Source organism: Rhineura floridana, chromosome 21 (genome assembly GCF_030035675.1).
Source record: "Rhineura floridana isolate rRhiFlo1 chromosome 21, rRhiFlo1.hap2, whole genome shotgun sequence".
NCBI classification, from domain to species: domain Eukaryota; kingdom Metazoa; phylum Chordata; class Lepidosauria; order Squamata; family Rhineuridae; genus Rhineura; species Rhineura floridana.
Window position 1 is genome coordinate 6112674 of NC_084500.1, and position 24760 is coordinate 6137433.

Below are 24760 nucleotides of genomic sequence, written 5' to 3' on the forward strand. Positions count from 1 at the left end.
GCATAGTTGCCCCCCCCCATTCTTCTCTAAATTTTTTAAAAATATTTTGTAATCCTTTTAAAAGCAAAACTGTCATACTTAGATCAGTTTCTGTTTTTTGTAAGCTTTTGCTAACAATATTGACAACAAGCAACGGTTCATACCAAATAAATGGTGGACAGAATAAATTCAAAATTATTTTCATTTTCTGCCAAAGACCAAGATTCACTCTTTATTTGAGGATCTTCTGTTGTTTCGCTCGAGGAAGCAGGCAGGCGAACAAAAAAGGCACAGCAGAAGCTATCCCCAGCCAAGCTGGCTCCCCTGCGGGAGGAAAGCAAAGCCGGCGCCGCTTAAGGCGGAGAAAGGCCGAGCCGAGAGCTCCTAGGACTGAAAGGGGAACGGCCGCCGCCAGGGCTGCTTGGAACGTACGGCTCGAAAGGAACTCATAACCGAGCCAGGGAGGCAACGGCGCGAGCTTCTAAAACAAGGACAGAAGCCGCAGCCAAGCTCCCGGTGGGGGAGGAAATGAGCAACGGCACCGTGTAAAGCGGCCGCTGCAAGGTGAAGAAGAATAGGGAAAAGGTGGAGGTGAGGGAGAAACAAAAAATATACCAGCACCTCAGGAGGATTTAAGAGGGAAAAAGAAAGTCAACATAGAGAACAGAGGGAAAGCTAAGAAGGCCCCCAGTCTCGCACACTCCCTCCCACACACACACGTTCACACAAACACACACACACTAAGCAAACTCCTAAACTAATTCCTCACGCTATGGAGGTACGACTAGCCTTGGACATTATCCAAATAAGACCAAACAAGGGGTTACTACTCCCTTGGTAAGGGTCTGCAGCGCGTCAGCACTCCTGGCGCGGCGGTGAGGTCCTCCAGGGTTTCCAGCAGGGGCCGGAGGCTCGAACTCGGGCAAGGCCCTAGCATGGAGTCAGCACCGCTCATGATTTGACGCCCAAGGACCGGGGGGGCCCCCAAAGCGCGGGGCCGGGGTCAACTGCCCTGCTTCCCGGTACCTAGGGGCAGTACTGTATACACATGCACAGGTATAGTGTACCAGTGTAAACTTTAATTTGATGGTGATGAGGGTCTTCCTAGTAAAACCATGCAAATTCAGTTGGATCTGTTTTAATTCTACTGGGTTAGACTTTTACCATGGAAAAACACCTTTCTCTCTTTGTTGGGTATGTGTCTGTAGGCGATGCGTGGTGTGTGTGTGTGTGTGTGTGTGTGTGTGTGTGTGTGTGTGTGTGAGAGAGAGAGAGAGAGAGAGAGAGAGAGAGAGAGAGAGGCAACCAGAGGGGATAGTGCTCACAGTGGTCTCTCCAAATTCCAAAATTGTCCATGGGGCCAAGAAGATTAGGGACCCCTGTAACCAGGAGGTGCTGATAAAGAGGGGTGGTGGTGTGTGCCTGGCCTCCTGGCACCAATGTTGCTGCGACTTACCAGGAGGAAGAGAGGAAGTTGTGAAGTGGTGGGAAGGTCAGTGTTTTGCAGAAGCACAGGATCCACACAGCGCTGACCTCCCTGCTGCCTCTCCCCTCTCTCCTTCACCCTCCTAGTAAGCGGCAGCAACACCAACTGCCAGGAGGCCAGACGCATGATAGGAGCGGAGGAAGCTGCCTTATATGCTGAGTCAGACCATTGGTCAATCTAGCTCAGTTGTGTCTACCCCACTGTTCTTCAACCTCGGGTCCCCAGATGTTGTTGGACTACAACTCTCATCATCTTTGTCCATTGGCTAAGCTCTCTAGTGTTGATGGGAGTTGTAGTCTGACAACTGTCATGGCCCCGTCAGAGGACTCCTCAGATGAGGACGACTCAGGAGTAACAGCAGCAGACCCAGGAGCAGCAGACTCAGAAGGAGACACGGAGGAGCCTCCTGAGAATCCAGCTCCTTCTCCCCCTCAGCTGCAGAGCACCCCAGATACAGCAGAGGCCCTGCAGCCAGACACAGACAGTGCACAGGATACTCCCCCCTCACCTGCAGAACGTAGACAGCAGAAGGTCAGGCAGAAGAGGGGCAGGCCTGTCTCCTTAAGGCCCAAACGCTGAGGGCTCACACCTGCTGTCAACCCTGCTCTTTATAAGGCACACCTTGGCTGCAGCTTGTTGCTGACTGCAACGTCAGGCGTGGCTTCGTGTATACCTAGTTTCCTTGCAACCTCTTTTGGACTGACCCCTTGGCACTTGATCCCGGACCTCTACTGACCTCGCTTCTGGACTCCTGACTCGGCAAGTACGCTTCGGACAAGCCTGGCCCTTATCAGCTCCCCTCCTCCTAGACCTGGCAGATTTATGGCCAGACTGCCGGCTAAGGACTTTGCTTCCCTGCCAACCACCCAGGAATTCCAGCCCCCACCGGCACTGCTCATGCAGTGTAGAGCTGACAACAACATCTGGGGACCCAAGGTTGAAGAACAGTGGTCTACACTCAGGGCCGGCACCAGGCATGACTGGGCCTTTGGGCACCAGCCTGCCCCGGACCCACAGCACCCTAGTCCAGCCCCCCCCCCCATACAGGCTGTGTGGGGCTAATAAGAAATATTATGATTTTAAACGCTCTTTCCCACAGCATTTCCTGCTTTGTGGTAACATTTTTGTAATGTAAATTCAGGATTGTGTCCAAAGTTAGTCAGACTCAAAGCAGACCCATTGAAATTAATTGACATGACTAACTTGGGTCCATTAATTTAAAAGTAGAATTTAGATTACTTCAACCCACAGATTCTGGGTTTTATGAATTTCTCACCCAGTTCTGAGTTTGAAGGAAGCTGCCTTGTATCAACTCAGAGCCTTGGTCCATCAAGCTGTTGTTGGACTACAATTCCCATCATTCCCAGATAGCATGGTCAATGGTGACGGATGATGGGAGTTGTAGCTCTGTGAGGAGAATAGGGGCTCTCCTAACAACTCTCAGCAGTACCATTCCCAGGATTCTTTGGGGGAAGGCAGGACTGTTTAAAGTGTTAAGATACTGCTTTAAATGTGTAGTGCAGATGAGGCCTTGTTTTGTTTTGTATTTTATTGTTTCATTTCTAAGCTGGCCTCCTCCTCCCCCCCATTCTTCTTCTTCTTATTATTTGAAGGCAACAGATAAATTATTTCAAAAAATAAAAATATGAGCCCTGTTGGTGTCAATTCCTGAGTTGTGGCTTTTCTTTTCCAGATGGCGCAGGTGACGTTTTAAGTCACTTGAGGAAACAAGTCGAAATTTTGTTCAACGCAAGATACGGTGAGATACTTGATGTATTTTATTTTAAGTGTTTGTTCTCAGTACTTTTGCCTGCCATTCACCTCTGCAAATTCCTCTGTGCTGCGGCCTCCTCCAAGAAATTGTTGGAGAATTTATTTTATTTGTATTGATTATTGCTTTTATTTCTCACCTATCCTCCAAGGAGCTCAAGGTGGTGGGCAAACTTGGCTCTCCCCTCTCCCGATTTTATCCTCTCAACAATCCTGCAAGGTAGGCTAGGCTGGGAGACAGTGACTGTGTCCCAATGTCACCCATGGTCAACGGGGATTTGAATGCTGGTCTCCCAGGTCCTATTACTGCGCTCTAACCACTACACCACACTGCCCCTCAAGCAATAGAAGTTGATTTGTTTTGAAGATTTAATATATAATAATGAGGACGAGAGCCTGAGTGGGAATGTTGTTGAAGTAAAGTTACTCACTGCCGTTCAGAGTGAGAGGGTTATCGGCACAGCCCCCTCCCAGATGTGAGGCAGGGAGGGAGAGAAGACATCAGCCATTTAGAAAATCAGTGAGATGTTTTCCCCAGTTTCTCTGCCCACAAATCGGGTGGAGAATTCTGATGGGCCGTTTGCACACAGCTCTCGTTTGGAGTTGGGCTTAGCCCTCTCTGGCTCCTTCCTCCAGAACCTCATCTCTTTGCTTCTGTGTTAATGTGGTGACATCCCCATAATGAGTGATGGGCCAACTCCCTTCTGTTGGTACTGAATTGGGCAATGGAATCTGGTCCATGAGGGCAAATGGGGCGCTGACCCCCTTGCATTCGCCGTGGGGGGGCAGATGCTGTTTTATGATGAAGTCAGATAAGCTATTAGGTTTGACACCAGTTGTACTAATTAATGTGGCTTTTTTCAGATACCAGATTATACTGCCGAATTACACTGAGGCCCTTCAGAGCAGATAGACCCTCTTTCCCATAGTATTTCAGGGAAAGGGGCCTCCTATGGGTCATTCCGACAGCCCTCCTTAGGCCTTCACAGAGTCTGTACTATTGACATGTGATGGTTGATGTCTGCCGTCTCTGTGTGTCTCTGTCTCCATGTGACTGCTGTGTCTTTATAGCCAGCGAGTCAGTGGACCAACATGCTGGTGCTAGGTCAGCTGACCTCTCTCTGTACAACTTCAAAGGAGAAGCACACTCTTTGAATGAGTCATTTCCTCTAGTCTTGTGGCAAGTGATCTGACAGAGAAAGGATGTATGACCTCCCATGAAAGAGTTTACAGCTCATGGTCTGAAAGCACACAGCTCCACTTCTATGGAATTTCAGACCCCCAAATGGGCTACAAATGAGGCATTAAAGGGATAGATTGATACATTCCACATATTACCAGACAATGCAATGTCCTTTTACGGTGCACTCACCAATCTCAGTCTTACCTGCCTGCCTTCTTACTTATAACCAGCCCAGTGTGTGTGTGTGTGAGGCCTTGGTTGTCAACTTGTCTCGTACAATTCAGCAGAGAGGAGGATGGAGACAAAACTAGAATTAGTTGACTCTGCCTGTCATTAGCTCTGCCTCCACCTACTGTTGGGCTCCCTGCCTTCCCCCCATCAATCCCAGTAAGCATCAGCCACAGCGGCTTGCAACAATGCGTTTTGCCTTTGTTTACCTCAGGGAGTGATTATGCATCTCGAAGGAGAGAGTTTCCTGGTGATGAAGATACTGGGCATCATAACTCATGTTTTGTTCTATAAGGTCAAATAAACTGTCTAGGCTATTCATACAGCAATTTGTTGAAAAAAGAACTGGACACCAAATTCAGCATCATAAAAAACACTGCAAGGTCACCACCTGTTTTCCAACTATTGAGATATATATATATATATATATATATATATATATATATATATATATAGTAAAAACTCACATGTAGCCTTTTCCAGCACACTTGTTATCAATTTCAATCCTGGCTCATGTACTAACCAGGCTCAGTGGTCACCAGACACCACTGGAATTGGGTTCAGCAAACTGGCTGTTCCCTTGAAAGCTGCTCTTGCTGGGTTTGAGGTGGATGGAAGGCCCATTTTAAATTCTGAGCTGAAGAAGAACTTTTGGGGCAATGCCATTCAGTTTGTAACATGACACTTGTGGCAATTTGCAAGAAGTATTTAACATCCTTGATTATGTTTGAATATCTGATTGCAAGCTTTATATAGAGGGGCGCAGGTCGTTTCTAAAGTTCCACGCTTGTGTTTGTAGCTAAAGCCATAGGAATTTCCGAGCCTGTCAAAGTCCCATATTCCAAATTCCTGATGTACCCAGAAGACCTCTTTGTCGTGGGCTTACCAGACGGAATCTTGCTCAGACGCCCAAACTGCTTTGGGATTGCAAAACTGAAAAAGATTCTTCAGGCAAGCAGCAGCATCCGGTTTGTTATCAAGAAGTAAGTAAGTTGAGAAACATCATTAAATCTCATACCTGGATGGTATTTAACCCCACAGCTAACATCACTCATGAACCCTGGGCAGTTCCCAATGTGTTGGAGAGGGTGTCGAGGAGTAGGGACATCAACACATGTGGTGGGGCTGTACAGAGGTGCAAAGATTCTGGAAAAAAATCTTTCAAGAAATCTCCAAGATAAAACAGTAAATAATACAGTTGGATATGGGGCTCTCTTGGATGTATTTTCAGGTCCAAGGAAGGATTTGTCATCAAAGACACTTAGTCATAGAATAGTGCAGTTAGAAGGGGCCTTACAAGGCCATCAATGCAAGGCCTGCTCAATGCAAGAATCCAAGTCAAAGCATACCTGACAATTAGCAGTCCAGCTGCCTCTGGAATGCCTCCAGTGTTGGAGAGCCCACCATCCCCCTAGGTCATTGGTTCCATTGTCGTGCCACTCTTAACAGTTAGGAAGTTTTTCCTGACATTCAGCCGAAATCTGACTTACTGTAACTTGAGCCTATTATTCCGTGTCCTGCACTCTGGGATGACTGAGAAGAGATCCCGGCCCTCTTCTGTGTGACAACCTTTCAAGGGCTTGGAGAGTGCTATCATATCTCCCCTCGGTCTTCTCTTCTCCAGGCTAAACATGCCCAGTTCTTTCAATCTCACCTCATAGGGCTTTGTTTCCAGTCCCCTGATCATCCTCATTGCCCTCCTCTGAACCTGTTCCAGTTTGTCTGCATCCTTCTTAAAGTGCGGTGTCCAGAACTGTCCAGTACTCAAGATGAGGCCTAACCAGTGCCGAATAGAGGGGAACTAGTACTTCTTGCGATTTGGAAACTATATTTCTGTTAATGCAGCCTAAAATAGCATTTGCCCTTTTTGCAGCTGCATTGCACTGTTGACTCATATTCAGCTTCTGATCAACAACAATTCCAAGATCTGTATTTCCTTATTTCTTATTTCACACTTGCTTAGTGTGGTTAGAGCCAATTTAGCACAGCAATGGAAGGACCTTAAGTATACAGTTTTAGCTCAGTGGTATCAAAAGGTTTGGCAAATGGCCATACTGGAGAAATTGACAAGCCAGGTCAGAGTAATGAGAGGACAAGCAAAAAGAGAAGTTTATTTCAACAAGGTCAGAATTTATTGATTTTAATAATAATAATAATAATTTATAATAATAATAATTTAATTTGTGGGTCGCCTATCTGGCCAATGGCCACTCTAGGCGACGTACAATTTAACAACAATACATCATAATAAAATACATCATAAAATACAATATAACAATAAAACAATAAAACAATTCCAGTACAGATTAGTAGGCTATTCGTCATAAAAATTTAACCCTCCCCGGAAGTCCCAAGGGCCTGTCTGAAGAGCCAGGTCTTCAAAGCTTGGCGGAATACATTCAGGGAAGGGGCATGCCGAAGGTCATGTGGGAGGGAGTTCCGGAGAGTGGGGGCTGCCACTGAAAATGCCCTCTCTCTTGTCCCCGCCAACCTAGCTGTTTTAGTTGGCAGGATTGAGAGAAGGTCCTGTGTGGCTGATCTTGTTGGGCGGCATGGTTGGTGGCGCTGGAGGCGCTCCATCAGGTAAACTGGGCCGAGACCGTATAGGGATTTAAAGGTTAATACCAACACCTTGAATTGTTGGTATAAGTTGTAATTTCCGGACCGTTTTCAAGGGTAACCCCACGTAGAGCGCATTACAGTAATGCAACCGAGAGGTGACCAGGGCATGTACCACCAGAGGAGCTGATGAGCAGGAAGGTAGGGCTGCAGTCTACGAATGAGGTGTAATTGATACCAAGCTGCCCGGCTCACTGCCGAAATCTGAGCCTCCATGGACAGCTTGGAATCAAGAACAACCCCAAGGCTGCGGACCTGGTCCTTCAGGGGCAATTTCACCCCATCGAACACCAGGTCAACATCTCCCAACCTTCCCTTGTCTCCCACGAGTAGCACCTCAGTCTTATCAGGATTCAGCTTCAGCCTGTTCCTTCCCATCCATCCACTCACGGATTCCAGGCACTTGGACATGGTCTCCACAGCTGACTATGGTGAAGATTTAAACGAGAGATAGAGCTGAGTGTCATCCGCATATTGGTGACACTGCAGCCCAAATCTCCTGATGATTGTCCCCAGCGGCTTCATATAGATATTAAATAGCATGGGAGAGAGGATAGAGCCCTGTGGCACACCACAATTGAGAGGCCAAGGGTCTGAAACCTCCTCCCCCAATGCTACCTGTTGATGCCTATCGGAGAGAAAGGAATGGAACCACCGTAATACAGTGCCTCCTATTCCCAATTCCTCCAGGCGATGTAAAAGGATACTGTGGTCGACAGTATCAAAAGCTGCTGAGAGATCGAGGAGGACAAGAAAGGTGAATTCTCCCCTATCTAATGCCCTCCTCATATCATCAACCAGAGCGACCAATGCTGTTTCAGTTCCATGTCCAGTCCTGAAACCCGATTGGTATGGATCCAAATAATCCGTTTCATCCAAGTGTGTCGACAACTGATTAGCCACCACTCGCTCAATGATCTTGCCCAGGAATGGTAGATTCGAAATTGGGCGAAAGTTATTCAAAACTTGGGGATCCAAGGAGGACTTCTTTAAGATGGGCTTTACAATTGCCTCCTTGAGTGCTAATGTCATTACACCCTCCTCCAAGGATGCATTGACCACCACCTTAATCCCCTCGCCCAGTTTCTCTTTGCAGCTCACAAGGAGCCACGATGGGCAAGGATCAGTTAGACAGGTGATAGGCTTCACAGTCGAGAGCACCTTGTCCACATCCTCAGAAGGAAGAGGTCGAAACCGATCCCATTTGACCGGGTTGCAACTGGCCAACTCTGTTTCATTTACTGTATCCACGGCGTACGGAATCGAGCTCCGTAAATGTTCGATTTTGTCGGCAAAGTGCTTTGCTAATTTGTCACAGGAGGCCTTAGACTGTTCCAAAGGTTCCTGAGCAACTGGACCGACCAGGCTTCGGACCACTTGGAACAACCTCCTGGGACAGCACTCTGCGGACGCAATAGAGGCAGCAAAGAACCTCTTCTTTTCTGCCTTTATTGCCACTTGGTAGGCAGTTACTGCTGCTCTAACCTGTGTCCGGACATCTTCGGAATGGGATTTCCACCACCGGCGTTCTAGTCGTCTCACCTCCTGTCTCAGATTTCGCAACCGTGGAGTATACCATGGTGCTAACTGAGTTCTATTCAGGGGGAGAGGACGTTTCAGCGCCACGCGGTCCAGAGCCCTGGTGATCCCCTCATTCCACTCCGTGCAGCCTTCAGCAGGTTCCAATTCCCCAAGCGCAGTCAGGAATCCTTCTGGATCCATTAGGCGTCTGGGGCGGACCATTCTAATAGGTCCTTTTCCCCTACGGAGGGTGTGTGGTATCGAGAAGTCTATATTTACCAGATAGTGTTGTTAATGACTGGGTGCCCACTCCACAGAGATACATTTCAGTGTGATATAATTAGTCGTCTGTGAAAGACAAAAAGCATTACTGGAGTTTACAACTGCAGGAAATGGCATAGGTTACTTAATGTCTGACATAACAAATGAAAATAAAGTCATAGGATAATTTTCATCTGATTTTATGTTGTCTCACTTCTAATGAATTGTTAAAAACAGAAAATATTGCATATCCCCATCTTCCTTCCCTCACTGATTAATTATTAAGAATTACTTGTTACATATTTCTTGTTGTATATTATTAATAATGAATAAAGAAAGAGAAATAAGTTGAAAGGTGCCAGGCTCTTTCTTACTCTGCATGTCCCATCAACAGAAGGCAACTTTCTATGTTCCTATTTATTTATTAATTTTTAAAAAATATTCTCTTCCAGACCAGAACTGCTCACTGAAGGAGTGAAGGAGACATCTTCTGACAGCCCAGGAACAATAGGTAAAATATACTGATGCCCGGTGATTTGATTGTGAAGCATTTTGGTGAATCAAGGGTTGGCCTCTCTGTTTCTTCTCTCTTATCTTGCATTGTCTCCTCTGATGTCTGCCTAGGCGGATCAGTCCCAACCAGAGGAGACTGTTGACTCCAATTTCAGTGGGGCAGTGGAATCCGCTCCAGGTTTTAGTCCAAGCTTTCAAGGAGTTGTCCAAGGTGCTGAACCCCGATTCCCAAAATAGGCTCGGCACCTTGTACAGCTCCTTGAAAGTTTAAAACCCAGAGCGGATTCACTGCCCCATTGACATCAGAGCCACCAGTCTCCACTGATCCCAACTATAGGAAGATGGCAGAATTTAAGTTAAGACAGCCTAAGTTACCCCAATTCCAAACTCCATTTGGGAGTGAGGCTGCTGCCGGCTGAGCCGGCCCAAGCCTGGCAGAGGGAAAACAAGCCTTGAAAATAGAGTTTGAGTTGCACCACCCTATTTGCCAGCACAAATTCTGCTGGGTTGCCAGGACATATGACTGAGCAGATATAGGTTTGGGTTAGGCGTGAGTTTCCTCCGCCGCCGCCACCCCCCCCCGGAAACTCCCATTTTACGCGGGCCTTGGCTGAACTACTGTGAGGGACTTACGCCGGCATATCTCCGGCTGAGCTAGGGTTGGGGACTGAACACCGCCATGGGCCTGCTGAGACACGGTTCAGATCGCTAAGCTAGAGATTCACCAGATCCTAAGTCGCTCATCCCGGCAGATCTTGGGCTTGGATTGTCCCTTAGACTGGAAGGTCATTGGGCCAGGGAAGGATGTTGTATGTATGTGTGGAATCCTTACTGTCCTGTGCTTGGGAAGACTTGTGGACAGCTTACGAAGATGTTGCCTGTGTTTACATTTTAGAACAGGCGAGTTGAGGCTGGGACATGCTGTTAGCTCCAACTGCTAAAAATGAGTTATATTCAACGTTGGTCCTACTCAGAGCAGACCTGTTCCAATTAATGGGCATGATTAGCTTCGTTCCATGAGTTTCAATGGGTTGCATCCAAGAGTAGAACTACTGAGTAGGACTTCAGGTGGAATCAACCCGTGGAAAATAATGGACATGACTATCAGGTCTATCGATTTCAGTGGCTCCATTCTAAGTAAAACATAGGTGGCTACATCCACACCATACATTTAAAGCGCCATGACACCACTTTAAACAGTCATGGCTTCCTCCAAAGAATCCTGGGAACTGTAGTTTGTTAAGAGCACTGGGAGTATGAGAAGGTCCCTATTTATAGAGCTGCAATTCCTTGAGTCCCCTGGGAAGAGGTACTGACTATTAAACCATGCTGGCCATTGTAGTTCTTTGAGGGGAATAGGGGTCCCTCAAAGCACCCTTTATTTATTTATTTATTTATTTGATTTATATCCCACCCTTCCTCCCAGCACGAGCCCAGGGCGGCAAACAAAAGCACTAAAACACTTTGAAACATCATAAGAACAGACTTTAAAATATATTAAAAGAAAACATCTTTAAAAACATTTTTTAAAAGCTTTAAAAACATCTTTTTTTAAAAAAAAGGGTTAAAAACATCTTAAAAAGCAATTCCAACACAGACGCAGACTAGGATAAGGTCTCTACTTGAAAGGCTTGTCGAAAGAGGAAGGTCTTCAGCAGGCACCCAAAAGATATCAGAGATGGCACCTGTCCAATATTTAAGGGGAGGGAATTCCAAAGGGTGTCACTACATGAAAGGTCCTCAGTCACCTTCCCATCCCTGTGGTAGTTGTCACAAACCAATGGGTCCAGGATGGGCTTTTTCAGGAGCGGTTGGATCACCGCCTCTTTCAGGGCGGCTGGAACCACTCCCTCCTGCAATGATGCGTTGACCACACCCTGGATACACTCAGTCAAACCCCCTCAGCAAGCTTTAATAAGCCAAGAACGGCAAGGGTCGAGAGGACACGTTGCTGGCCACATCATCACAAACACCTTGTCCACAGCATCAGGCTGCATCAACTGAAACCGTTCCCAAGACATTGCAGCAGACATTGCACTGGACACCTCACTGGAGACTACAGTAGATGTGGATGGGGCATCAAGACTGCTATGGAGGCGAGCAACTTTACCCTCAAAGTGCATTTCAAACAATTCACACTGGGCCCCTGAAGGGTCTAAAAACTCCATTTCCTGGAGTTGTTCTCAACAGACTTCTGACAATACAGAAAAGCTCCACTGGACGGCTACTTGAGGATGTGATGGTGGCAGAGAGGTGGACCTTCTTCGTCACCCTTACCGCCACACTGTAGGCACTGTTATGATGTTTTACTTATGCCCAATCAGCCTCACAGCACGTCTTTCACCACTTGCGCTCTGGCCGTCGTCCAGCCTGTTTCGTTGCCCTTAGCTCACTGGTGTACCAAGGTGCAAACTGGGCTCCACAATGCCAGAGGTGATGCTCAGGGGCAACCATGTTAAGAACCCGACGTGCCTCACTGTTCCATAGGGTGACAGGGACTTCAACAGGGTCACCTGCTCTATCTACTGGGAACTCCCCCAGGGCATTCAGGAATCCTATGGATTCCATTAATCTCCAGGGGCGGACCATCTTAATCAGTCCACCACCCCTGCAGGCGAGGATCGGAGCTATAAGCTAAATTTCACCAGGAAGTGGTCTGACCATGACAGTGGGGTGACATCCACCACCACCACCCCTATCTCCAGACCACCCCTTCCTCCATCTGGAGCAAAAACTAGGTCGAGGGTGTGCCCTTCCCTATGCACCGGGCTAGTGACACCTTGAGACAGCCCCGTGGTTGTCATGGAGGCCGTGAAGTCCCGGGTAAACCACCCTTTACAAACTACAGTTCCCAGGATTCTTTGGGGGAAGCTGTGACGATCCCACCTTTGGCTCTCCCCGTCAGGTTCCCACCTGCTTGTGGCTACTGCCTTTCACTAGGCACCACCAGGAACACCACCAGTCAGGACCATCCTTTATATGGTTTCTCACTCCGCTCTAGCACAGATCTGACTAGATCCCACTGCTAGGCAGCACCACCAGTCACTTTCTGTAACCCAAGCTCCCAGAGACTTTGCCTAAGTCTCTCTATAGCTTGTTACTTTGTGACTGTGTGCCTATGCTGTTCCCAACCCCCTTGTATCTTTATATTTAAAGCATACAACTCTGGGTTGCTCTGGATACGTGACTTGTTACAATCTCTCCCTTCACCGCTGCCACCATTAGATACAGTTTCTGTTCAGCCTTGGTAATTACCTTGCCCTCCCTTCTGGTCTGTATATTCCCCAGCCAAGGATCAGGCCTTTGGTAAACCAAATAAGTATTTATTAAATATCAGAAATAACAAGATTACTTAAGGAATGTTTCACAAGCGTATGGTTTCATCTATATTCTGTTAGGTACTTGACTTTTTGCTAATTGCCTCAGAACTCCGACTCACTCACAACACCACCACCTCCAAACCTCCAACCTCTCTCTCAACCTCTCAATTCACCACCTCAACCACAACCTCCTAAACACCACCTCCCAGATTCAACTGTCATTCTTCCATTTATACTCCCAGCCATTCAAACACTCAGCCAATCATCCAGCATTCTACTGCTCATGTACTCCCCCCTCCTCTTTCACTCCACTTACCATATGTCTTCTATATAACCAGCACTTACCATATTTACAATATAAGCAGGAACATCACAGAAGCCATGACTGTTTAAAGTGGTATGATACTGCTTTAAATGGGTGCAGATGGAGCCTGGGTCTCTCATTGTATTCAGGGCATGAAAGGGTTTGTGGGGGGATTGGATAACGGGGAGGCGAAATTGCTGTTTGCTGCGTTAAAAGCAGAAGAGGGTGTGTTCTGCACAATCCTCAAAACAGACTCTTAAAATGAAGACAAATAAATAAGAATTGTTATTCCTCTTCTGCTGGCAGCCAGTGAGAGAGACTCCAGCGAACGTCTTGTAGAGGAACCTGTGAAAAGGTCAGGATTTCAAGGCAAGTAAAGGGGATCACCGGGGGATTTGCTGCCACCGTCATCATCTCCAATCTACCTGATTTTGAGCTGGTTTTCCGAATTACATTTGATGTGTTTTGATAATTTTAGAACGCATTTTCATAGAATCATAGAATAGTAGAGTTGGAAGGGGCCTACAAGGCCATCAAGTCCAACCCCCTGCTCAATGCAGGAATCCAAATCAAAGCATTCCCGACAGATGGCTGTCCAGCTGCCTCTTGAATGCCTCCAGTGTCGGAGAGCCCACTACCTCTCTAGTAATTGGTTCCATTGTCGTATGGCTGTAACAGTTAGGAAGTTTTTCCTGATGTCCAGTTGAAATCCAGCTTCCTGCAACTTTTTTGGGAGCGGGGTCCCAGCAGAGTCTCCATCATCCTACAAACCAGTCAGCATGTGAGTGTGTTAGCCTCTGAGAAGAGTCTTCTAACATGCTTTCTTGTTCTTTCATAGACTTCATAGAATCGTAGAGTTGAAGGGTCCTATAAGGCCATCTAGTCCAACCCCCTGCTCTATGCAGGAATCCAAATCAAAGCATTCCCAACAGATGGCTGTCCAGCTGCCTCTTGAATGCCTCCAGTATTTTTCTCTTTTGTTTCTGTTTTTTTTCCCCTAGAATTGGACCAGCTGTTTCAGAGCTAAGCCCGTAGGCAGGTTTTCCCTGTAGTAAAAGTGTACTGAATGTAAAACATGGTTGAGCTTCTGTTTTTCCTGAAAACTTAGCAGGCGGAATTCTACAATGTCCCCCCCCCCCCAATCTCTCTCTTTTACAGAAAATTATGACACTCGGCTTTCGAGAATAGATATCGCGAACACGCTAAGGGAACAGGTTCAAGATCTGTTCAACAAAAAATATGGTGAGCCATGTGGCTGGATGTTTCGATTGACGGGGGGTATACTTGGGGTTCTCTTGTTTTACACTCACAACAGCCTTGTAAGGCAGGTCAGGTTGAGAAACTGACAGTTGTTTTACAGAAAATGCTGAAGAGCTGCGAGTAAGGAATGGTTGGATCTGTCAGTTGTGGTTCTCTTGGTTTTTCATTTGGCCGATCTCAAGTTCACCACATTTCAGCAATTTGGGTTTTTTAAAAAAAGTCTCATGAAAATTCTTCAGCACTTTTGCACAAATTCCTCCTAATAAACACAATTTTGTATGCAGTTTTGACCAACATGCACCTTTCCCCCTAATATATAGCTGGTTGGACAACTGCATCACAAAATTCAGAAAAGGAGCAGGGCAGGAAGAGGTAAAAACCAAAGTCAGGTATCCGTTCTTAAATAGTCGTTCTTATTTATTTATTTATTTATTTCATAGAATCATGGAATAGTAGAGTTAGAAGGTGCCTATAATTATGGCCATCAAGTCCAACCCCCTGCTCAATGTAGGAATTCAGATCATACTGTTGGTTCATATTCAGCTTGTGATCAATGACAATTCCAAGATCCTTCTCACATGTTGTACTGCTGAGCCAGTTATCCCCCATCTTATAACTGTGCATTTGGGTTCTTTTTATAAGTGTAGAACTTTGCATTTATCCCTGTTGAATTTCATTCTGTTGTTTTGAGCCCAATGCTCCAGCCTGTCAATGTCCCTTTGAATTTTGTTTCTGTCTTCCACGATATTAGCTATGCCCCCCAATTTTGTATCATCTGCAATATTTATTTAAAATATTTCTGTCCCGCCCTTTTACCCCACAATGGGGCACCCAGGGCGGCTTAAAAATAAAATTGCACACATACATAATAAAATTGTACAGAATAAAAACACAAGACAAAACAGTCAATTAAAATACATAAAATACAATTATTAAAATACATAAAATACAATATGCAAATATAGACATACAAACAGACATACGCACATGTATATATATGCTTACATATATGGGGGAAAAGATAATAAAAGGACAACAAGATAAAAACAAAAAATAGAAAACATAGGGACAGTATCAGGCTCACCCATCGGACCCTCTCAAAGGCTCTCCGGAACAAAATAGATTTTACAAGTCTTGGAGGGAGCCGAATGGGCTTCTTGAGGCAAGGAATTCCAAAGCCTGGGAGCCACAACTGAAAAGGCCCTCTCCTGCGTGCCTGTCAGTCTAACATCTTTCACTCCAGGCACGCTGAGGAGACAAGACGCAGATGATCTTAAATCCAGGGCAGGAACATCTGGGCCAGCTGGGTCTTATAACAACCAGCTGGCATAGAAACAGTTCAGGGGCAGGAGGTGCCTGGCGGAGCCGGTCTTTCAACAGAGCTGATGGATCTAAACCCAACATGCTAACCACTGCGCCACCCTGCCTTCCTTTCAGGCGAGGCTTTGGGCATCAAGTACCCGGTCCAAGTGCCGTACAAGCGCATCAAAAGCAACCCAGGCTCCGTGATCATCGAAGGGCTGCCCCCGGGAATCCCCTTCCGGAAACCCTGCACCTTCGGCTCCCAGAACCTGGAGAGGATACTAGCCGTGGCAGAGAAGATCAAGTTCACGGTAACCAGGTATTTCGCCTGCGGGATCCTTCCTAGGTTGTGGTTTCATGAGTGTGTGTCTTTGTGCTAGAGGGGCCCCTGTGACCTGTGTTTATGTCTTTCAGGTGAAATAGGTCACTCCTGGTTTCTTCATGTATCAAAGCTATACTATACATATGTATATCTGTGTGAAAATGTAGTGTATGTGTGTTGGCTACACACACACACTGTTGTGCTACTCCCTTCCCCTTCCAAGCAGTACTTGAGCCAGGAGCAAGATTTATTTAATTTATTTATTATTTAATTTATATTATTACTATTAACTTTATTTATACCCCGCCGTTTTTCCAAATTGGAACTCACGGCGGCTTCCAGATAAAAGCCACATACGATTAAACACCTATCAAAAATAAAAGCATATAATACATAAATGAATAAGTATAAACAGATATAATTAAAAAATGAACTCTAGTTTAAAATAGCATTAAACTGTTTCTAATAATTAAAAAACATAATCATAAAATCAGAATAATTAAAAAATAAACTGGCAAGAACAATATAACATCCTTTTGGGCCTATCCTTGGCCGCCTTTGGAATCCTTCCAGCAGGAGCCCAGGGCGGCAAACAAAAGCACTAAAAACACTTTAAAACATCATAAAAACAGACTTTAAAATACATTAAAACAAAACAACTTTAAAAACATTTTTTAAAAGCTTTGAAGACATCTTAAAAAAGAAAAAAAGGTTAAAAACGTTGTTGTTGCTGCTGTTTTTTAAAAAAAGGTTTACAAACATATTAAAAAACAATTCCAACACAGATGCAGACTGGGATAAGGTCTCAAAAGGCTTGTTGAAAGAGGAAGGTCTTCAGTAGGCACTGAAAAGATAACAGAGATGGCACCAGTCTAATATTTATGGGGAGGGAATTCCATAGGGTCGGTGCCGCCACACTAAAGATCCATTTTCTATGTTGTGTGAAATAGATAAGATGGTATCTGCAGGAAGTCCTCATCTGCAGAGCGCAGTGATTGACTGGGCATATAAGGAGTAAGGTGGTCTTTCAGTATCCTGGTCCCAAGCTGTATAGGGCTTTGTACACCAAAACCAGAACCTTGAACTTGGCCCGGTACCAAGATTGGTACCAAGTGCGCTGAATAGGGTTGAATGTAATTTTTTGCAAGCACTGTACCTCAGTAGTTAGGAAAAAAGGAGTGACCCTGCAGTTATCACTGAGTTAAGTGTTTTTTATGATCCTGAATTTGGTGCCTGGTTCCCAGTTCCCTTTTCAACAAATTGCTGCATGAAAAGCATATGTAGTTTATTTTGCCCTACACCCCAAAATACGATACCACATACCACACATCTCCATCACCGGGGAACTCTCCTGTTCAAGAGGCATCATCGTTCCCTAGGGCAAAAGGTGTTATTTTTGCATCAAGCACATTGATGCACAATGCCTGCTGTTATGAATAAGGGAACTGTAGTTGTGCACCCCAAAATAAGCATTGGGCCACCCCAAATGACACTTACACACTACCGGGACAATGTCCCCTGCAGTGTCAGCTATAGTAGCTTCATAAAACACTGCACAATTTCACATGTTAACTGAAATGTTTATTTCTCTTGAGCATGTATGGTCTGTTTAAAAGGCTCCCTGTCTCCTATGGTTAGGGCTCCATTATCTGACACCAGCAGCCACATGATGGAAAATGCTTCTTTCCCACTCAACCCCTTTTTTAAAAAAAATATTTTTATTGCCAAGCATACATGATACCTTAAAAAAAGGATTAAAGTAACTCTGAAGTAAAATTTCTGATCTGAACGGAACTACACTGTAATCGCATAACCCACAACGGTCAAAGGCAGAAGTAGAAACAAGTTAACGAAAGGAAATGTTTGTCATAGAATAATAGAGTTGGAATAAGGCCATCAGTATTGCAATTCCACCGGCCCTTGAAGACACACCAGGTTAGGCAAGCATCCTGCTGATTCCCCGACTTGAATCTCTGGTTTAAACTGCTGTGCCATTTAACAGGCTTGTTTTATTGTACATTTATTTATTTGAATGTTTTGATCAACTTGTTTTATTGTGTATTTTAATTATGCATGTTTGTTGTAACGGTTTTATCCTTGTTTTATCCTTGCAAACCGCTTAGAAGCCATCTTGGCTATTAGAATAGTAGAGTTGGAAGGGGCCTGTCCGAGTCCAACCTCTGAACCAACAAGCCACACGAATTGCTTGTGAACGGTCAATATTGCATCACCGTTGGCCAAGTTGAAAGGGGCCAGTGTCTGATGAAATCTGTGCCTCCCCATCAGCCAGGAGCGAGGAACCTTTTTCGGCCCAAAGGTTGCAGTCCTTGGGGGGGGGGAGCACATGCCAACAGTGGGTGGGGCCAGCAGCAAAAGTGGGGAAGGCAGTATTTGTCAATCTTTCCTTTTTACTGCCGGCTGCGTTCCAGCCAGGCAAAACCAGAGGTTTCCTCATGTGGATAGAAAGACACACACATGCACCCCTCTCCATCTTCCCTCTAGGCAAGCAGATCAATGCTCAGTGACACATGCCAGCCAATTGAAAGCACTTTAGTAGAGCATGCAGCAAGGTTGATGAAGGCTGTTACCTGGGAAGGGGGCATGACCTGGGGAGAGCCCCAAAGAGCCAGATCATGGGGTTTTTGGAGGCCCCATTCATCCTTCCCCCCCCCCGGCCTGAGGTCGCCTGCCACTGCAGTAAGCCCACCCATGCTGACTTGTATCAATTTCACAGTTCCCAGAACCCAGTCTTCCTTAGAGTGGAATATTGATGTATCTTTTTGGTGCGTGGCAGCCCTGTGAGTAATCAGTGCTTGCAGCCCATGGAGGCCAGTCCCATAGGGCAAATGCAGGACTGCCCCACCAACCTCAGTCCTGATTCCACCAAGCCCACCTGCCTTCTTGCTTATAACCAATCCAGGGGGTGGCCCTGGCTGTCAGCTTCCTCCTCCCCCATCTCGGTATTGCCTTTGTAGAACTCAGCAGGGAGGAGATTGGGGACAAAACCTAGAATGAGTTGACTCTGCCTCTCTCTGCGAGTCATTGGCTGGCTGCACCTGCTGCTGGTCTCCCTGCCTTCCGCCCCACCACTCCCAATGAGCAGCAGCCGACACTGCTTGCAGCAACGGGTTTTGCCTTTGTTCCGTGATCAATATTCTTTTCTTTTCCAGGCCTTTCCAAGGACTCATTCCTAAGCCTGGTAAGTGCCCAGTGCCTTAGCAACTGAAAGCTAAGTATATCTTGCCATTCAGAAACAATAAGGCTGTAACGATTTGGTGGTGTTGCCCATTTGGGGAACATGGCCAGATCATTCCTGTTCTCTTGGGTTATAGTTGCATTAGTGCTCTCTCTCTCTCTCTCTCTCTCTCTCTCTCTGTCTCTCGCTCGCTCGCTCGCTCTGTGCCAGTGTCCCTAACGGAGAGAAATGTTATCAGGTTTGCTCGTTTGGGGTATTGTATTGGGCCTGTGCCCCCTGGGTGCTGCCAATTCTACCTGTAGTGGAAACTGGGACAAAATCTGAAGTTCCATTATGGTGGAACTGTGTTCTGGAACTGGATGCCAGCATGTCGAAACTGATTATTGTTGCCATCCAATTTCTTTTCCAAATATTTTGCTGAATAAGCTTTGTATCATTATTATGCCTATTTCAGTCGCAGAAGCACCTCATCATGGGTTTTGTGGTATTAACACTGCATGATCAATGCAGGAAAACACTGAGAAAAATGTGTACATCCAAGTTTATAATATTATTTTTATTATATTATTATCATCATTATTTAGGGGTTGTATCCAACTAAGATTTATTCAGAGCAGACCCACTGAAATTAATGGAGCTAAGTTAGTTATGTGTATTATTCCCAATGGGTGTACTCTAAGTAGAACTAGCACTGGATCCAACCCAACATTTCTTACCTTCATCATGAGATCCCAGGTCAGGTTACAACAAATGTAAATATACAATATTTAAATCAATTTAAAACAAATTACAGTCAAAGCGATGTGGTGGGTCTTTAAAATTTTTTGTGGTGCAAGTGCAGAATGCAGAAGCCATGCCACAATTTAACTGTGTAGTAATTGTGAAGTTTTAATGTCACAGTACGACATTAAAACATTTATATAGAACAAGTTACATAGATCTGGTAAAATAATTCAAACGGGATGAAGTTGTTGAACTTCTTGTCTTTTACACAAATAATACCCATTGAAATGATTTAAACAGAGAGGCCATTTTTAAGTTTAAAATAGAAAATAGAAACAGATCATCATTAATAAAAATGTGCTCACTGTGACTATGAGTGCAGCATTCATGTACAAAAAGTGTCATGGCCTTGTGATCATAAATATAGGAAGCATGGCTATGAACAAACAGAGAACCAGCTGAAATCCAACAGAGAAAAAAACAAACAGCAAAACCCTCAATGAGGGTCAGGCTCTAGGCCCAGAGTAGTCAACAAAGTGCCCTCCAGCAGTTCTGAACTACAACTCCCATCAGCCCCAGCCAGCATGATCAATAGCCAGGGATGATGGGAGCTATAGTCCAAATCATCTGGGGGGTGGCATGTTGGTTGCCCCTGCTCTGGGCCATTGGCTTCTGGGTCGTACGGGAGCTGGCTGTCCGCCCAAGGGGTCAGAGGTGTGGTTGAAACCAAAGCAGTCATCATCATCCAAAGGGGCAGAAGCTTAGTCAGTGTCCTTGCACGAAGGAAACATTTGCTAAGCTGATGAGCGAGCTCTGAGGCCAGAATTTTATAGGGCTCGGTGGGCAGCGATTGCCCCTTGAGGTCAGCCGACAGAATGCACAGACAAGCTGGCATTGCAGCCTAGGTGGTGCCCTTGATGTGCACAGCTCAGTCAATGTAGCGCAAGAGTAGTGGTGATTCGAGCGGTTAGGTGCTGGAGACTGATTACTAGGTTTGCAACCAGGGCTTCTAGCAAAGACCTCCCTGCAAGTGTTCTTGAAGAAGGAGGAGCGGATTCTCAGATGGGTTGTCCCTCCTGCAACTGGGCAGGAGAATGTCAACAAGGTGGCTTGCCCAGTTGGCAACAGGAGAGACGGCCCATCCAAGGATCCCCTCCTCCAGCCCCTGTAGTAAATTAACTTATCACACCAAGTCCAGCATTCTAAACCCTAGAAAGCTCACATCCTTGGAGAACACGAGCTGTTGGCCTGCACAGGGTTGGATTATCCATTAGGCTTAGTAGGCTGAAGCCTAGGGGCCCGCAGCTCTTGGGGGCCTGCAATCTGCAGAAGCAGGACAGGAGCCGCGGATCGCGGGACAAGAACTTCCAAACCGCCTGCCATCCCCCCGCTTCACTTACCTTTTCCTCCGCTGTTTTTTGCGGTTTGCCATCAATCAAGATGGCGACCGAGGTTTCCCTAAGGGGTTGAAGCCTCTGCCCCATCTTGGTTGATGGCAAACCTGCGCGCACAGTGTGCGCAGCCACAAAAAAAGCGGAAGGTAGGTGAAGCGGGGGGGATGGGATGGGATGGGACGGGACGGCAGGTGGCTCAGAATCAGCCTAGGGGCCCTCCTCAGCTTAATCCGGCCCTGGGCCTGTGTCACAATGGTAGCACTTTATATATAGAACTCTGTTGAGGACATGCTTTGCAGAGATCCCGGGCTCAGTCTGCAGCGTCTCTAAACAAAAAGGATTCTGGATTGCAAGAATGGAAAAGAATACTCCCCCCTTCAGAGATCCCCAGGGAGCGACTGCTCTCTGGGCTGTTGATCTGCTGATAACCTTAGCACCCTAGGCAGCAGGCGAGGAGAGAAGACTCTTCTCCACTGGAGATGTTGGAGGGCTGCTGTTAGTCCAAGTAGGCAAGACTAGGAGAGATGGGTCAAGTTGTCTGACCTGGCGTCAGGCAACTTCCTAAAATATTTTTGTTTATTGGCTTGTTCCTTTTTTGGGAGGTTCTCAGGGCTGCAGAAGGAATGAAGCAGAAGGGATTGAGCTGGAAAAGTCCTTTCTGGATGTCACTTTTGTTGCCGTGTGTCCAGTCCTAGCTTGGCTCAGGTCTCTGGGTGGGGTGAGGAGGCTGAATCAAAGCAGTGGCACTTACTGGAAAGGGCAGGGTCATGTCCAAAAGGGCAAAGTCAAGTCTTCTTTGGCCTGACGCTCTTCCTTCGTTTCCTTCCTCTCTTGCTTTGCAACTGCAGAATCTGCACAGATTTTGGAAGGTAACTATTAGGCCTTAGTTCAACCCTTCTGTGTATCTGCTGCCCACCCCACACCCACTTTCTCCCACAACATCTGTGTTGTGGTGGGTAGTTCCCTTTCCCAAGCCTTTTGTGAGACTCCTTCAGAAGAAACAAGATCTATCGCTGGGTTTCCAAAGGTAGGCGGTGTACACACCAGACATTTAAAGCGCGTGACTTCCCTCACTGTATTTTATTAAGGGTGCTGGGAAATGTAGCTCTGTGAGGGATAAACTACAGTTCCCAGGATTCTGTGGGGGAAGTCATGTGCTTTAAATGTATGGTGTGTATGCAGGCATACTGGAGCCTATGGTGTCTGCTTCCGCACTGGGCATTTACTGTGAAATAGTCACACTGTTCACTCAGGCCACATCCGCACCACACCTTTAAAGCAGTGTCATACCGCTGTAAACAGCTATGGCTTTCCCCAGAGAATCCTGGGAAGTGTCGTTTGTGAAGGGTGCTGAGAGTTGTTATGAGGCCCCTCTTCCCCAGAGCTACAAGATTCCCAGCGTGGTTTAACAGTCAATCCCTCTTCCCAGGGAACTCTGGGAATTGCAGTTGGAGGCAGTATTCTTCCGAATACCAGTTGTTGGAAACCGCAAGCGTCGAGAGCGCTCTCGCACTCAGGTCCTGCTTGTGAGCTTCCCATCGGGAAGACTGGCCACTGTGAGAACAGGATGCTGGACTAGGTGGGCCACTGGCCGGATCTGGCAGCGCTCTTCTTATGTCGTCGTTGCCACATACTCTCTTAATTGCCGAGGCAAGGCTTGTAGGTAGAGGCAGAGTTAAATAGAAATATAAGGACAGAGAGGCCCCCTCTCTGTTCGTGCATGCGGAATCGCAACCAGCAGGGCCTGCAGCAAAATGCAGGAGTGCTTCTGTTGCAGCCAGCGTTTGGGGCTTTTAAAAAACCCCTTAGGTTGGTGTGTGTTTGTTATTTAAGATATTGTGCACATCTGCACACCTCAGGGTTTCTCCCAAGCATGTTGACTCTTCCCTCTAGTTTTGGCTCCAGTCTCATGGAGGATAAGGCTATCAGTGGCTTCTAGCCACAATGGCTATACTCTGCCTCCATGGCTGGAGGCCGTATGGATCTGAATGACGGTTGCCGGAAGCCTCAGGAGGGGAGAGTGTTCTTGCACTCAGGTCCTGCTTGTGGGCTTCCCCCAGGCACCTGGTTGGCCACTGTGAGAACAGGATGCTGGACTAGATGGGCCACTGGCCGGATCCAGCAGGCTCTTCTTATGTTTGATATTACACCATGTCAAACCACTGCAAAATCATCTACTGTGACTGACAGCAGCTCTCCTGGGTTTCAGGCAGACATCATCCGCAGAGATGCTGCTTGAAGCTGCCTACGATTTTGCATGCAAAGCCTGTGCTCCACCACTGAGCTGTGGAGGCTCCTAATGAACACAGGATCCTACCTTATACTGAGTCAGTATTTCCTACATTGACTGGCATTCTGTCTCCAGGATCTTTTCCAGGCTGGTCTGGGATCTTTGGCGTGTAAATAATATGCTCTACCACTGAGCTATTGCCCTTTTCGGAAATCCCAGGGAAAAGCTGTTTGGCCATAGGTAGCAGTGGAACAAAATTAATTGGCGCAAGCAACAATGCCCTTGGCATGACTAAGCCATTTTTAAGTACATTTGTAGCTTAGCTCTGGTGCAGGACTTCTTGGGGAGGGGACAGGCAGGCTGGGTACATCTATCAGTGACGTTTCGGCCTGATTTTCTACATCTCTCTAGCTGTGTGAAGAACTAAACTCCACGCACTCGCTCACTCACCCCCTCTCTCTTTTCTTTCCTCGACGTCCGTTGTAGCCCCTAGACGGATATCTACCTTGGAAAAAGCTTACGCTGCTTTAAACGGTACGTTGCTCAGTGGATGCGTCCTAGATGGTAGCAGACAAGAAACATTTCATTTAAAGGAAGGAAGTGATGTAACCACTCCTAAAGGACACACGTATCATTTATTGTGACCTTTTTATCCCGCCTTTCCTCCAAGGAGCTCAGGGCGGTGTGCATGGTTCTCCTCCCTCTCCATTTTATCCTCACAACAACCCTGTGAGGTAGGTTAGGCTGAGAGATAGTGACTAGCCCAAGGTCATCCAACAAGCTCCATGGCCGAGCAGGGATTTGAACCTTGGTCTCCCAGATCCTAGTGAGACACTGTAGCCACTATGCCTCACTGGCTGTCACTGGCTCTCAGTGGCCACAGTTGTTGGTATCTGGAGCAAAGCTAAGTCAAGGTCCTGGAAGCATTATGGCAGGCATTAAACAGCAGGCATTAGCCATAGTGGCCTGAGGTCAAGAGCTAACTGTTGGACCCCAGTGTAGGCAGGTGTTTGCCCTCCTGAGCTTGCCCCCCCCCAACCAGCCAGGGAAGTTGCACGCCCTTGCCATCCCTCACTGTCTCAAGGATCCAGAGGGCAGTTTGTTCCCAAACTTTCTTCCCCAAAGACCACTTGAAAATTGCCGAGGGTC

General features: G+C 46.6%; 1 protein-coding gene across 3 annotated transcripts in view; it reads left to right on the forward strand.

Annotated features, from left to right (window-relative positions):
• Nucleotides 1-24760, forward strand: part of GTF2IRD1 (GTF2I repeat domain containing 1) — a 153412-nt gene that overhangs the window by 113947 nt on the left and 14705 nt on the right. For 2 of the 3 annotated variants that reach the window (XM_061604893.1, XM_061604894.1), the window contains exons 15-22: nucleotides 3159-3224; nucleotides 5446-5629; nucleotides 9500-9558; nucleotides 13491-13553; nucleotides 14343-14426; nucleotides 15882-16065; nucleotides 19239-19267; nucleotides 24098-24145. In XM_061604893.1, the coding sequence (XP_061460877.1) occupies nucleotides 3159-3224; nucleotides 5446-5629; nucleotides 9500-9558; nucleotides 13491-13553; nucleotides 14343-14426; nucleotides 15882-16065; nucleotides 19239-19267; nucleotides 24098-24145 (717 nt within the window). The remainder of the gene's footprint in view (nucleotides 1-3158; nucleotides 3225-5445; nucleotides 5630-9499; nucleotides 9559-13490; nucleotides 13554-14342; nucleotides 14427-15881; nucleotides 16066-19238; nucleotides 19268-24097; nucleotides 24146-24760) is intronic. The other variant, XM_061604895.1, reaches the window with a different exon arrangement.